This window comes from Chiloscyllium punctatum, chromosome 2, assembly GCF_047496795.1.
Source record: "Chiloscyllium punctatum isolate Juve2018m chromosome 2, sChiPun1.3, whole genome shotgun sequence".
NCBI classification, from domain to species: domain Eukaryota; kingdom Metazoa; phylum Chordata; class Chondrichthyes; order Orectolobiformes; family Hemiscylliidae; genus Chiloscyllium; species Chiloscyllium punctatum.
In genome coordinates, this window is record NC_092740.1 from 16,395,079 (window position 1) to 16,410,327 (window position 15,249).

Here is a 15,249-nt window from a genome sequence, read left to right on the forward strand (position 1 = left end):
CAGAGAAACCAAAAGTAGGCATCAATCTTTCGGACCTATGAACCTATTGTGTCATTCAATACGATCATGGCTGATCTGCTAGAACAGTGCCATATTCCCATTTTCTCCCTGTGTCCCTTGTCTTTAAAATCTAAAAAAAAACTCTTGCTTGAATATATTCAGTGACTTGTCTTCCACAGCCTTGTGGTAGAGAATTCAACTGGACACTACCCTTTGAGTGAAGAAACCTTTTCTCTTTTAAGTTCTGAAGGATCTGCCTTGTTGCCGGAGACTAGCATCCACTGGATCCAGTCTGTCCTGTTAGAACTTTATGTTTCAGACAGATCCCCAATCATCTTTCTAAACTCTAGTGAACACAGGGCAGTCAAACCAATCTGTCCACATAAAGCAGCCCTGCCATTCCTGGGACCAAACTACTGAACCTTGCTGCAGCCCTTCCATGGCAAGTGCATTCTTTCTTGTCAGGGAGATCAACACTACATGCAGTACTCCAGGTGTGGTCTCACCATGGTCCTATATAACTTCAGGAAGGCATCCCTACTTGTGAACTCCAAACATCTTGCAATGAAGGCAATACACCATTTTCCCTGCCTAATTGCTTGCTACCCACCTGTCAACTTTTATTGTACAAGGGCACCCAGATGACTTGTACATCCAAATCTCTCAAACATAACACTTTTTCTCTCTGTCTCTGCAGATGCTACCAGACTTGCTGAGTTTCTTTAGCATTTCCTATGTTTGTTTCAGATTTGCTGCATCTGCAATATTTTGCTTTTACAGGAACAGTTAACTGGCAATCTTTGTTTTCAGGCAGGTGGTGTAACTTCTGTACTTCCCAGTAATATTTTCATATTTCTTAGAAAGGCTGTTTCTAAGTTGTGTCAGACCACAAATAATGTTTGAGAAACTAAACAAAGCTCTGTGCACAGCCTACCCATCAGACCTTACTTGAAGTACTGCACATAAATGGATGTAAGCATAATCATGATTTCTAAACACAGCCTTCCAGAAGCACAACTAATGGAACAAAAAATTCACTTCATGATAGAAAAGGAACACAAGCTGATATTTATACCAATCACAGCATCCTCAAAGTAGTATTAATTAATCTCAAAAAAGTCTGAAGCAGCTGTTGCAAATTCGGAGCAGTGATTTACAGATGATTCACAGGAGACAAACAAACAGATAGACAGAGGGGACAGACAGAGGACAGTGGTGGTTTAGAAGATAGAATGGTACAGCACAGTACAGGCCCTTCGATAATGTGCTGAGCATTTATCTTTATCTAAGATCAACCTAATTTACACACCCCTGAATTTACTGCCATCAGTGTGCTTGTCCAGCAGTTGCTTTAATGTCCCTAATGTCTCTGACTCTATTATCACCACTGGCACTCACCACTCTGAGTAAAGAACCTCCCTCTGACATCTCCCCAATAACTTCATCCAATCACCTTAAAGTTATGACCCCTAGTGATAGCCTTTTCTGCCCTGGGGAGAAGTCTCTGACTATCCACTCTATCTATGCCTCTCATTACCTTGTACACCTCTATCAAGTCACCTCTCTTCCTTCTTCTCTCCAGTGTGAAAAGCCCAGCTCACTCAACCTCTCTTCATAAGACAAGCCCTCCAATCCAGGCAGCATTCTGGTAAATCTCCTCTGCACCTTCTCTAAAGTATCTACATCCTTCCTATATTGAGGCGATCAGAGTTGGACAAAATGTTCTCAAGTGCAGTCTAACTAGTGTTTTATAGAGCTGCAGCAAAACCTCACAGCTCTTAAACTCAATTCCCCCTGCTAATGAAAGCCAAAACACCATATACCTTCTTAACAACCCTATCAACTTGTGTGGCAACTTTGAGGGATCTATGTACATGGAGCCCAAGATCCTGTTGTTGCTCTACACTGTCAAGAAACCTGCCTTTAACCCCGTATTCAGCATTCAAATTCAACCTTCCAAAACAAATCACTTCGCATTTATCCAGGTTGAACCTGAAGGTCACCACACCTCAGGCAAGTGGCAAGGTCGAGGAGCTGAAATCCTCATGGTAACCTCAGTGCAGGCATTGAACATGGCATCACTGTGCCTTGCAAACAAACAGTACGGCCAACAGAGCTAGCAGACATCCATTCAGACCAGCAGAGAGCACAGCAAAATTGCAGGCAGAAATTCCATCCTCTGGAATGTGAGAAGTAAGAAAAATAAATCATATCCAAGTTAAAATAAAAGATAAAAGTATGAAGTAGTACCGAAGATTTAAAATGAATGTTAGAAAATTCTGGAAATACTTAGGCTCAGCAACAACTGTTTCATAAGAGAATCTTTATCAGACCATCAGGAGCTAAGCACTTTCCAGATTAGAGAGAGACAAACCCACAAAGAAAGCAAGCAAGGAAAAAAAAAGAGAAACAGAAGAAAGAACTAGGCAGTAGATTAAAAAAAATCCAAAAATGCTTCCTTGAAGTACTGTTGTGGTCAACTATCAGCAATAGTGCCCCCATGGTTACATATTACAAAAGTTAAATAAATTAATAATAAATGACAAGCTTTTTAGAGTTTAAGACAATTAAGAGTCATCATTAACTACAGATCAGCAACTATTTGAAGTCACCTTTATTTTCCTGTCTCAATAATGAATTATTATGTTAAACATTCAATGTTATCTTCCTGTACAGTAAGGTATTAAATGACAGTTCTTGCAACACTGCAGTGTTCTATGATCCAGAGAAACTAGTGAACTGAAACATTGTTGACATTCAGTGGACAGAATATTAAATCAAGCCACACTCCTCTAATGACTCAGCACAATTTACTCACAAGCAGCTGAGCACACATTCCTGAAAAATTCAAGGGAGCTGACTGATGTCAACAGGGCAGTTAAGAAATGAAAACATTTAGAAGAACAACTGGATGGGAATAACTTGGAATCACTGAAATAAAATAAGTGCAATCCATAGATTGAAGAAACATAAATCTTAATTTTCTTGTCCAAAGTTCTTGAGCAAATTTTTTTTTTGGCCATTCCGTTTTAGAAGTTAAACTTCCTTAAATTCTACATCTTAATCTTCGAAAGGGTATGACCAATATCCTGCTTGTTGTGAACAGCTGATGGGATGTGCTGCGTTATATGATCCATCAATCAGGCCATTATTTGAAAAGGAAGAATGGGCAAGATTACATCGAGAAGGCATCATATGAGACACTCATTTGGAAAGCCAACACAGCAATGAGCCAACTGGCTGTAACCATTACATGACTGGAGCCCCCCCAGGGATGCATACTCAGCCCCCCTAATGTACTTACTGTATACCCATGACTGTGTCACCAAACACCAGACTAATGCTATTTACAAGTTTGCTGATGACACCACCATAATCAGTCGAATCTCAGATGGCAACCAAACAGACTACAGACCTGGAAAAGTGGTGCACTGAGAACCTAGCTCTCAATGCTGGCAAAACCAAGGAACTAATTATTGACTTTCGGCAGGATGTACTCATGCCCCCCCCTACACATTAACAGCACAGTGGTGGAACGAGTGGAGAATGTCAAGCTCCTGGGAGTGGTCATCCACAACAGGCTTTCTTGCACTCTTCACATGGATGCACTGGTTACAGAGGCCCAGCAACATCTGTTCTTCCTCAAGCAGCTGACAGCAAATACCCTCGCCAACTTTTATAGGTGCGCCATCGAGAGCATTCTGTCTGGATGTATCACTACCTGGTATGGCAACTGTACCATTCAAGATCGGAGACTGTTACAGAGAGTGATGAACTCAGCCCGGACAATCACAAAAGCCAACCTCTCATCTACAGAGGCAAAAGTGAGGATTGCAGATGCTGGAAACCAGAGTTTAGATGAGAGTGGTGCTGGAAAAGCACAGCAGGTTAGGCAGCATCTGAGAAGCAGGAAAATCAACATTTTAGGCAAAAGTCCTTCATGAGGAATCCTGATGAAGGGCTTTTGCCCGAAACATCAATTTTCCTGCTCCTCGGATGCTGCCTGACCTGCTGTGCTTTTCCAACACCACTCTCATCTATAGAATCCATCTACTAGGCCCACTGACAAGGAAAGGCCACCAGCATTCTCAAAGATCCATCTCACCCTGGCAATGTTTTTCTACAACCTCTACCATCAGGGAGAAGGTACAGATACCTGACCCCCCCCCCCCCCCCCCCCCCCCACCTCCCCCCACACACACACACCAGCCGGTTTCGTAACAATTTGTACCCTACTGTTGTTAGAAAACTGAATGGACCTTCAAACTCTGAACATTCGCCTGTACCTGTGTTTATGTTTTTGCCGCTGTTTACCTATTATTTACTTATTTATGCTACTTAACTCTGTGAGCTGCCTGTATTGCTCACAAGACAAAGCTTTTCACTGTGCCTCGGTACACGTGACGATAAATTCAATTAAATAATTTGAGATGGACTCCCACAATTGACATTGCAAATCTTTAAAAAGAGCAAAATGAGAGAACATGGAAGTATTAAAAAAGATTTTGATGGAGGGAAGTAAGCATAAACAACTAAGATTAATCAAAACAGCACTGTTTCCAAGACAGCGACAAACAGTCCTTTCATTTAGATCACCCTGCTTCTCTCGAAACACTTGTAAGAATCGTTGCTTTTTCTTAATCTCTTCATTTATTCATTGCCACTCACTATTACCCCCTTGAAATAGGAACAGTTACAAATTAGACAGGTCAGTCAGGCAGTAACAGACAGACAGAATTGTTGCAGCATTTTGGAAACCATTCGGCTTGTTGAGACTGTACCAGTTCTCTAAAGGAGCAACTTCTAGAGGGCCACTCTACCCATTTCTGCTAATGCTGCAAGTTCATTTTGGGTAACAGCCCTTCGAAATGAATCTCATACTGCCCTTGTTTCCTCTGCCAACAACCTTAAAACAGTGCGATCTGGTATTCAATGGTTCACTAATGGAGGAGTTTCTCCCCCTCTTTTTTGTTCAAATATCTCATTGTTTCTGCTGACTATGTGATGTTCAGAACAAAAAGCTGACCATCCCAAGGCTTTATCAATAGGGGAAAATCACCAAAACAAGGTCACACAAACAGCCCTCCAATAGTCCCCCACTAGCAGCTCCCCAAAACTCCACCATCTCAGAAGCATCATCCACACCCACTTACACGCCTCTCCCCAAGGCAGACTCAAAAACACTACCAGTCCTTCCCTCCAGCCCCACCACTGCCTCCACCTTACTCCCTCCCCCTTTCCCCTCCCCATTAACTCCCTCCACCTCACTACCTCCGCCTTCCCCCCGCTAACTCCCTCCACCTCACTACCTCCCCTTCCCCCCTCACTCCTTCCCCCTGCTCACCCCCTCCCCCTTCTCCCCCTTGCCCCCCCGTCACCCCCTTCCCCCCCCACACCATCACTCCCTCCCCCTTCCCCCCCACCGTCACTTCCTCCCCGTCCCCCCCGTAACCCCCTCCGTCAGCCCCTCCCCCTCCAACCCCTCCCCCTTCCCCCCGTCACTCCCTCCCCCTTCACTCCGTCACTCCCTCCCCCTTCCCCCCCGTCACTCCCTCCCCCTTCCCCCCCGTCACTCCCTCCCCCTTCCCCCCCGTCACTCCCTCCCCCTTCCCCCCCCCTTCACTCCCTCCTCGTCACTCCCTCCCCCTCCCCCCCGTCACTCCCTCCCCCTTCCCCCCCGTCACTCCCTCCCCTTCCCCCACCGTCACTCCCTCCCCCTTCCCCCGCCGTCACTCCCTCCCCCTTCCCCCGCCGTCACTCCCTCCCCCTTTCCCCGCCGTCACTCCCTCCCCCTTTCCCCGCCGTCACTCCCTCCCCCTTTCCCCGCCGTCACTCTCTCCCCCTTCCCCCCCCCCCGTCACTCCCTCCCCCTTTCCCCTGTCTCTCCCTCCCCCTACCCCCGTCACCCCCGTCACTCCCTCCCCCTTCCCCCCCTCATCACCCCCTCCCCCTTCCCCCCCTCATCACCCCCTCCCCTGCCCCCCCGTCACTCCCTCCCCCTTCCCCCCCTCATCACCCCCTCCCCCTTCCCCCCCTCATCACCCCCTCCCCTGCCCCCCCGTCACTCCCTCCCCCTTCCCCCCCTCATCACCCCCTCCCCCTTCCCCCCCTCATCACCCCCTCCCCTGCCCCCCCGTCACTCCCTCCCCCTTCCCCCCCTCATCACCCCCTCCCCCTTCCCCCCCTCATCACCCCCTCCCCTGCCCCCCCGTCACTCCCTCCCCCTTCCCCCCCTCATCACCCCCTCCCCCTTCCCCCCCTCATCACCCCCTCCCCCTTCCCCCCGTCACACCCTCCCCCTTGCCCCCGTCATCACCCCCTCCCCACCCTCATCACCCCCTCCCCACCCTCATCACCCCCTCCCCTCCCCCCCAGCATCACCCCCTCCCCCTTACCCCCTCATCATCCCCTCCACCTCGTCACTCCCTCCCCCCTCCCCCCCGGCACTCCCTCACCCTTCCCCCTGTCAATCCCTCCCCTTTCCCCACCGTCACTCCCTCCACCTCCCCCCCGTCACTCCCTCCACCTCCCCCCCCGTCACCCCCGCCCCCTTCCCCCCCGTCACCCCCGCCCCCTTCCCCCCCGTCACCCCCTCCCCCTCCCGTCACCCCCTCCCCCTCCCCCTTCCCCCACCGTCACCCCCTCCCCCTTCCCCCCCTCGTCACCCCCTCCCCCTTCCCCCCCTCGTCACCCCCGCCCCCTTCCCCCCCCGTCACTCCCTCCCCCTTCCACCCCCCGTCACTCCCTCCCCCTTCCACCTCTCGTCACCCCCGCCCCCTCCCCCCCGTCACTCCCTCCCCCTTCCCCCCGTCACTCCCTCCCCCTTCCACCCGCCGTCACTCCCTCCCCCTTCCACCCCCGCCCCCTTCCCCCCCTCGTCACCCCCTCCCCCTTCCCCCCCTCGTCACCCACTCCCCCTTCCCCCCCTCATCACCCCCTCCCCCTCCTCATCACCCCCTCCCCTTCCCCCCCTCATCACCCCCTCCCCTCTCCCCCCCCTCATCACCCCCTCCCCCCCTCATCACCCCCTCCCCTCCCCCCCCTCATCACCCCCTCCCCCCCTCATCACCCCCTCCCCCCCTCATCACCCCCTCCCCCTTCCCCCCCTCATCACCCCCTCCCCCTTCCCCCCCTCATCACCCCCTCCCCCTTCCCCCCCTCATCACCCCCTCCCCACCCTCATCACCCCCTCCCCCCCGTCATCACCCCCTCCCCTCCCCTCCCCCCCAGCATCACCCCCTCCCCTCCCCCCCACGTCACCCCCTCCCCCTTCCCCCCCTCGTCACCCCCTCCCCCTTCCCCCCCTCGTCACCCCCTCCCCCTCCCCCCCTTCCCACCCTCATCACCCCCTCCCCACCCTCATCACCCCCTCCCCCTTACCCCCTCATCACCCCCTCCACCTCGTCACCCCCCTCCCCCCTCACTCCCTCCCCCTTCCTCCCCCCTCACTCCCTCCCCCTTCCTCCCCCCTCACTCCCTCCCCCTTCCTCCCCCCTCACTCCCTCCCCCTTCCCCCCCGTCACTCCCTCCCCCCCCCCTCACTCCCTCCCCCCTCACTCCCTCCTCCCCTCCCCTCCCTCACTTACTCGCTGCGCCTTCTCCCAGACCTGGTTGAGTTTGGCGATCCTGAATTCGATCGCTCTGTTTGCCTCGTCCTCGGGCGCCTGGTTTTTCTCCCGGGAGTATTTGGCGGCGCCCTGTGCCGCGGCGGGCTCCGGGAAGAGGAGCAGAGTGCAGGCATTGACCAGCAACATCAACCCGAGGCCTCCAAGCGCCATCGCTCACTCCCTGTCACCCAGGCAACCCGCCCTCAGTGCGCAGGCGCCGCTGGTGGCCCTCGCCGACAGGAACTACAATTCCCATTGGACCTCGCGGCACGTCGCCTGCGGCGTAATGACGCCAGCGTCTGGTGCTGACGTGTTTGGGGCAGCACCAAGCGGTGAGATTGGGTATTGCACCCCACAACATCATGGCCTTTGCAGACTGCTTTGGAGACAGAATAATTGCAGAAGCTGGAATCCAAAGTAGACAAAACAGGAGGCTGGAAGAACACAACGAGCCAGACAGCATCAAGACTTGGAGAAGTCGTCGTCTCCACCTCCTGATGCTGCCTGGTTTGCTGTATTCCTCCAGTCTCCTGTTTGTCTACTGTAGACTGCTTGGAGTATTGTCCATATTAGAGTATTGTTAAAGGGCCAGTGTGAACTGTGGTCAATTGGTAGCACTTGTACCACAGAATCATTAGGTTCTTTGAGGTAACCAGATGCTGGAAACCAGATTCTGTATTAGTGGTGCTGGAAGAGCACAGCAGTTCAGGCAGCATCCGAGGAGCTTCGAAATCGACGTTTCGGGCAAACGTCGATTTCGAAGCTCCTCGGATGCTGCCTGAACTGCTGTGCTCTTCCAGCACCACTAATACAGAATCATTAGGTTCTTTGCTCAAGTCCCACCTGAAGGACCCTTAGGCAGTTTAGGTAATGAAACTAAATCAGAAATTGCTGGGGCAATCCTCTACAAGTCTGGTAGTTTCTTTGCAGAGAGAACATAGAACATAGAACATAGAAAAATACAGCGCAGTACAGGTCCTTCGGCCCTCGATGTTGCGCCGACCGAAGCCTACCTAACCTACACTAGCCCAATAACCTCCATATGCTTATCCAATGCCCGCTTAAATGACCATAAAGAGGGAGAGTCCACCACTGCTACTGGCAGGGCATTCCATGAACTCACAACCCGCTGAGTAAAAAATCTACTCCTAACATCTGTCCTATACCTACCACCCCTTAATTTAAAGCTGTGTCCCCTAGTAACAGCTGACTTCATTAGCGGAAAAAGGTTCTCACTGTCAACCCTATCTAAACCCCTAATCATCTTGTACACCTCTATCAAATCTCCCCTAAACCTTCTTTTCTCCAATGAGTGCCTCAGCCTTTCCTCATACGATCTTCCTACCATGCCAGGCAACATCCTGGTAAACCACCTCTGCACTCGTTCCAATGCCTCCACATCCTTCCTATAGTATGGCGACCAGAACTGCACACAATACTCCAGATGAGGCCGCACCAGAGTCTTATACAACTGCAACATGACCTCAGGACTCCGGAACTCAATTCCTCTACCAATAAAGCCCAGTACACCATATGCCTTCTTCACAGCACTATTTACCTGGGTGGCAACTTTCAAAGATCTGTGTACATGGACACCAAGATCCCTCTGCTCATCCACACTACCAAGTAGTCTACCATTAGCCCAGTAATCCATCTTCTTGTTACTCAAGAAGTAGAGATAATGTTTCAGGTCCAGTGACCCTTCTTCAGAACTGATAACGATGAGTTTTTTCACTATGATTGGGGGATATAGTTTGAAAATTTTCAGGAGAGATGTTAGGGCGGTAAATGTTTGGAGATTTCTTCCACTAACAGCAGTTTATGCCATGTCAATTATGAGTTTTAAATCTGAGAGTTTTTTTTCTGTTATTAAGGAATAGGTCAAAGGCAAGAATATGGAGTAAGGTCACATATCAGCCTACACATTGCGTGGACTGCACCTGTTCCTTTGTTTCTAACTTAAGGTTGACACTGCAGCGCTGTGGGAGCACTGCACTGCCAGAGATGCTGTTTCACCGACGGTAGATTAAAATGAGGTTTCAGCTAAATGGAAAGGATCATGTGATACTATCTTAAAAATGATGACATTCTCACTCATGTCCTGGGCAATATCTATCTCTCCAATAGTCCCCCACTAGCAACTGGACCGATTACTAGCAGCTCCCCAATGCTCCACCATCTCAGCAGCATCATCCACACCCACACTTACACCCCTCCCCAAACACTTTCCCCAAGGTAGACTCAAAACACTACTAGTTCTTTCCGTTCACATTTCCCCTCCCCCATTCCCAGTAGTTCCAACCATCCCTCCCCTCTACCCTATATCACAGCAGAACCCTATCTCTGCTTCGCTCATCTACTCTCCTTCCCCACAACACTTTCCTCTCTTCATTACCCCACTTCCTCACCCTCCCTCTATCCCTCACACCCAGCCCCACTCACCCCACCACACTCTCTTCAACCATTCTCTCCCCCCACCCATCTCTGCTCTCCTCTAAGTCTTTTCTCCCATACCCACTCCCTCCCTCACCACCTCCCCTTTCTCCCAAAGCCCCCCTCTGGTTCTCTCCCACCCCTCTCTCTTCCTTCCCACACCCTCCCCTCCTCATGTCCCCATCCAGATGCCTTTTAAATGTTGCAATTATACCAGCCTCCACTACTTCCCCTGGTAGCTCATTCCATACACACACCACTCTCTGTGTGAAAAAGTTGCCCCTTAGGTCTCTTTTATATCTTTCCCCTCTCATTCTAAACCTATGCCCTCTAATTCTGGGCTCCCCCACGCCAGGGAAGAGATCTTGTCAATTTATCCCATCCATACCCCTTGTGATTTTATAACCCTCTACAAGGTCACCCCCAGCCTCCAACGCTCCAGGGAAAACAGCCCCAGCCTGTTCAGCCTGTCCCTATAACTCAAACCCCCCAACCCTGGCAACATCCTCGTAAACCTTTTTTGAACTGTTTCAAGTTTCACAACATCCTTAGTGATAGTAATTTTGAAAATAAGCTAATGGGCTCTTTTGAACACTATGTAATTTTAGCTTGTTTTTTTCCCCCAATGCTGTATTACATACTCGAAATACTTATCATAAATCTCACTACAATTCCTCATGTTCTCCATGGGATCTTGCTGTGTGTTAGATAGTGGCTCACATCTTTTCATGACAGCACACGTGTCAAATAAAATCAGAGAATGTTGGAAATACTCAGCAGCATGCGTGTGGTGGTGCATTTTGAAAAAACAAATCTTCGGAGGGCTTACACACTTAATGGTAAGGTCCTGGGGAGTGTTGCTGAACAAAGAGACCTTGGAGTGCAGGTTCATAGCTCCTTGAAAGTGGAGTCGCAGGTAGATAGGATAGAGAAGAAGGCGTTTGGTATGTTTTCCTTTATCGGTCAGAGTACTGAGTGTAGGTGTTGGGAGGTTGTGTACAGTTAATTGGTTCAGCCACTGTTGGAATATTGCATACAGTTCTGGTCTGCTTCCTATCAGAAGGATGTTGTGAAACTTGAAAGGATTCAGAAAAGATTTCCAAGGACGCTGCCAGGGTTGGAGGATTTGAGCGACAGGGAGAGATTGAATAGGCCGGGGCTGATTTCCCTGGAGTGAAGAAATGAAAGACAATGGTGCAAGTCCTAATGAGACAAATACAAAGTCTGGGTGCAGAAGAAATAGAAAATTGCCTGGGGATTTAACAACAAACAAATGCTGAACATTTTTGGAAAGCTGACATACCCCCTGAAAAATGTGAAGATGAACAACATAAAAGGGGGCTTTACAAATGAAGTCGATACAGACTCATGACAGAGATGTTAAACCCGGCACCAAGCTCATGATCTCCAGTACAGTCATGCTTCCTGCCTATTTGTATGTTCAGATGCATGGACAATGTACTGGAGACATCTCAACACTTGGAGAAATATCAGGCCTCTGCAAATTCCACTGGCAATATTGCCCCACTATCAATGTCCTCCCTCAAGCCAATACCCCTAACATCAAAGTAATGGTTACAGTGAATGATCTGCATTGGGTGGCTCATATCGACACAGCATTTTCAAAAGACATTCTTCACTCCGAACCTCAACAGGGTTTGCCAGGAGCGCTGTGGAAATGCTTCCAGGATGTCTTTATAAAGGCCCCCTGAATATTCTTACTAGCCAATGGGAGTTTCTAACCCCAGGCTGCTGAAACTGGAGGAGCAGCGACCATGGAAACCATCCACAGAGGCCCAGATGGAGGGCAAGTAAACGTGTCAGAAGGAGCATGTGAAACCCTAAGCAACCCACCCAGGCACTTCGGTCAATGCTGCCCACCCCAGACATGGCAGGGTCCTGTATCAGACCAATTAGTCACCTCAGCACCCAGAACTCCAGCAAGTCATCCTCGCTCCTGAGGGACCATCTTAGAAGGAGATACACACAAAATTCCTTCCACTTTGCACTGCTAAAAGGACTCCTGTTTGTGCTGCGTTTCTCACATTCCCAGGACTTGGCAAAACACTGTAAAACCAAGGCAGTAATTTGGAAGAGCAGTTCCGATCGTAATGAAGAGCAATGGACCAACTGATGTTTATCCATTTGCATCCCACAGTAAAAGCCAATTTATTTCATGGCTCTAGAGGCGACTGAATTAGTCATTACAACAATTAACAAGAAATTGTCCCCATTTTCTGTTGATGCGTGCAGATTTTATTTAATTCCTGTTGCCATAGCGTTGGAACACAGTCAAAACTGTTGTGCAGAATTGAGAATGCTGCTGTTTCAGGGCAGATTCCAGCCACGATGCAAAGAACCAGCTGAAAACCCTCTGTCAACATTCATAAAAGGCATCGTATATCTGTGGGACTATCCTGACAGTCAGTGTTAAGAGCAGATTAACAGCATTCACTAAGATCCCAAATAAAAGCCTTCAGATATATCTGTTTCAGCGTAAAGCCTAGGGAGGAAGAACAAGGACCCAGTCCCAAAGACTCAAAAAAGCTTGGCAGTCTAGCTAGGTGTTGTCTGAGGTGAGATGGACAGTCTGATGAGTGATGTTGCTCCTGCTTGCTTGGTTCGAGATGGGCATCTGTCCCAGGATGAAGACACCGTCTACTCGGTGTCCACAGCCTCTGAGTGCGGAGACCGGGAGGAGCTGAAAACGGGCAGGAGGAACCTCAGTAAGCAGGAGAACAAAGGGAAATCCTGGCGCAAACTTGATACAGCTTACGGCGATGGCGATGGGGTGAAATTCACAAAGAACAAGAGCAAAGTAAGACCACACTCTGTAGCCCATCAGAATACCAATACCTTGCATTGATCCCACATCAGAGCATATTTTGATATTTCGTTTGAACAGGAAACATCCTTGATATTGACATGGGTCTAATCAATGTCCTGAGCTAATGCAGTTATACAGTCATTATTGCATTGATTTTGGATGCACAGAATGGGTAAAAAAAGTGGCAATATAACTGGGGTTTCAAGGGAGGAAACTGCATTTATACAAATTAGAATTAGAATCCCTACAGTGTGGAAACAGGCCCTTCAGCCCAGCAAGTCTACACCAACCCTCTGAAGAGTGTCCCACCCAGACCCATTCCCCTAACTAATGCACCTAACCCACACATCCTGAACACTATGGGCAATTCACCTAACCTGTACATCTTTGGACTGTGAGAGGAAGCCAGAGCACCTGGAGGAAACCCACGCAGACACGGGGAGAATGTGCAAATTCCACACAGACGGTCGCCTGAGGCTGAGAATCGAACCTGGGTCCCTGGTGCTGTGAGGCAGCAGTGCTACCCACTGATCCACTGTGCCACGGTGGCTCAGTGGTTAGCACTCCTGATGCCTTTTGTGACTTCAAGACATCCCAAAGAAGTGTGATCACTGTGCAATGTAAGAAAAGTGCAAGCCACTCTCTGTGCCCATAGCCCTAATCAAATGATCGCATTGAGGTGTTTGTTGGGGGAATAAATATTGACCAATACTTTGGACCAGACCAGAACACTCCTTCCCATGGTATTAGAAGGAGATAGGAGTCAAGAGTGTGGTGCTGGAAAAGCACAGCAGGTCAGGCAGCATCAGAGAAGCAGGAAAAGCGACCTTTCAGGCAAAAACCCTTTATTAGGAATAAGGCTGGGAGCCTCGGGGTGAAGAGATAAATGGAAGATGGGTGGGGCTTGGGGTAAGGTAGCTGAGAGTGCAATAGAAGGATGGAGGTGGGGGTAAAGGTTATAGGTTGGAGGGGTGGGTGCAGCTGATAGGCAGATAGGAAGATGGACAGATGGACAGATGGGACAGGTCGTGAGGATGGTACTGAACTGGAAGATTGGAACTGGGGTAAGATGGAGGGATGGGAAATGAGGAAACTGATGAAATCCACATTGATGCCATGAGTCTGGAGGGTCCCAAGGCGGAAGATGAGGCGTTCCCCCTCCAGGTGCCGGGTGGTAAGGGAGGGGCAATGGGGGAGGCCCAGGACCTTCATGTCCTCGGCAGATTGGGAGGGGGAGTTGAAGTGTTTGGCCATGGGGCGGTGGGGTTGATTGGTGCAGGTGTCCCGGAGATGTTCTCTGAAGCACTGTGTGAGTAGGCGTCCTGTCTCCACAATGTAGAGGAGACTGCATCGGGAACAACGGATACAATAAATGACATGTGTGGAAGTACAGGTGAAACTTTGATGGATGTGGAAGGTCTTGGATGGAGGTGAAGGGGAAGGTGTGGGTGCAGGTTTTGTAATTCCTGTGGTGGCAGGGGAAGGTGCCGGGATGGGACCTGACATTGGGGGGGGGCGTGGACCTGACGAAGTGGTTGCGGAGGGAACAGTCTTTCCGGAAAGCAGATGGGGTGGGGAGGGAAATATACTTCTGGTAGTGGGGTCCATTTGTAGGTGGCAGAAATGGCGGAGGATGGTGCGATTTGAGCGGAGGTTGGTGCAGTGGAAGGTGAGGACCAGGGGAGTTCTGATCTTGTTGCAGTTGGAGGGGTGGGGTTCGAGGGCGGAGGTGCGGGACATGGATGAGATGCGTTGGAGGGCATCTTTAACCACGTGGAAGGGGACTGGAAGGAGATAGCCTGGACCATTTATTTATTTAAAGGCAATTGTAAGGTTTTCCAGATGTGATTCGCTTGGTCCACCATTAGGCTTTAATCAAAACACACTTTTTTGCAACAATACAGTTAAAACACACACAAAAATATAAGATTTGGCATAACTTTAACCCTATTGAAATAACTTACTCTGTGTTATTTACCGGAAAGCAAAACTACAAACTTTCCTGAGCCCTGATCTTGCTGATTCATAATTCTGTAGTCTCATCTAAAACAAAACCACCCAGAGGGGTGGCACGGTGGCTCAGTAGTTAGCACTGCTGCCTCACAGTGCCAGGGACCTGGGTTCGATTCCAACCTCGGGTGACTGTCTGTGTGGAGTTTGCACATTCTCCCCATGTCTGCGTGGGTTTCCTCCGGGTGCTCCAGTTTCCTCCCACAGTCCAAAGCAGTACAGGTTAGGTGAATTGGCCATGCTAAATTGCCCGTATTGTTCAGGGATGTGTAGGTTACGGCATTAGTCAGATGTAAATGTAGAGTAATATGGGAATGGGTGTGGGAGGGATACTGTTCGGAGGGTCCATGTGGACTTTCTGGGCTGAAGGGC

At 49.9% G+C, this 15,249-nt stretch overlaps 1 protein-coding gene across 1 annotated transcript in view; it reads right to left on the minus strand.

Moving 5' to 3' along the window:
• The window catches only part of lrpap1 (low density lipoprotein receptor-related protein associated protein 1), a 34,344-nt gene extending 26,528 nt beyond the window's left edge, over positions 1–7,816 (minus strand). The window contains exon 1 of the mRNA XM_072594369.1: positions 7,587–7,816. Within this exon, the coding sequence (XP_072450470.1) occupies positions 7,587–7,778 (192 nt within the window). The 5' untranslated portion in view covers positions 7,779–7,816. The remainder of the gene's footprint in view (positions 1–7,586) is intronic.
• Positions 7,817–15,249: the final 7,433 nt, after the last annotated feature.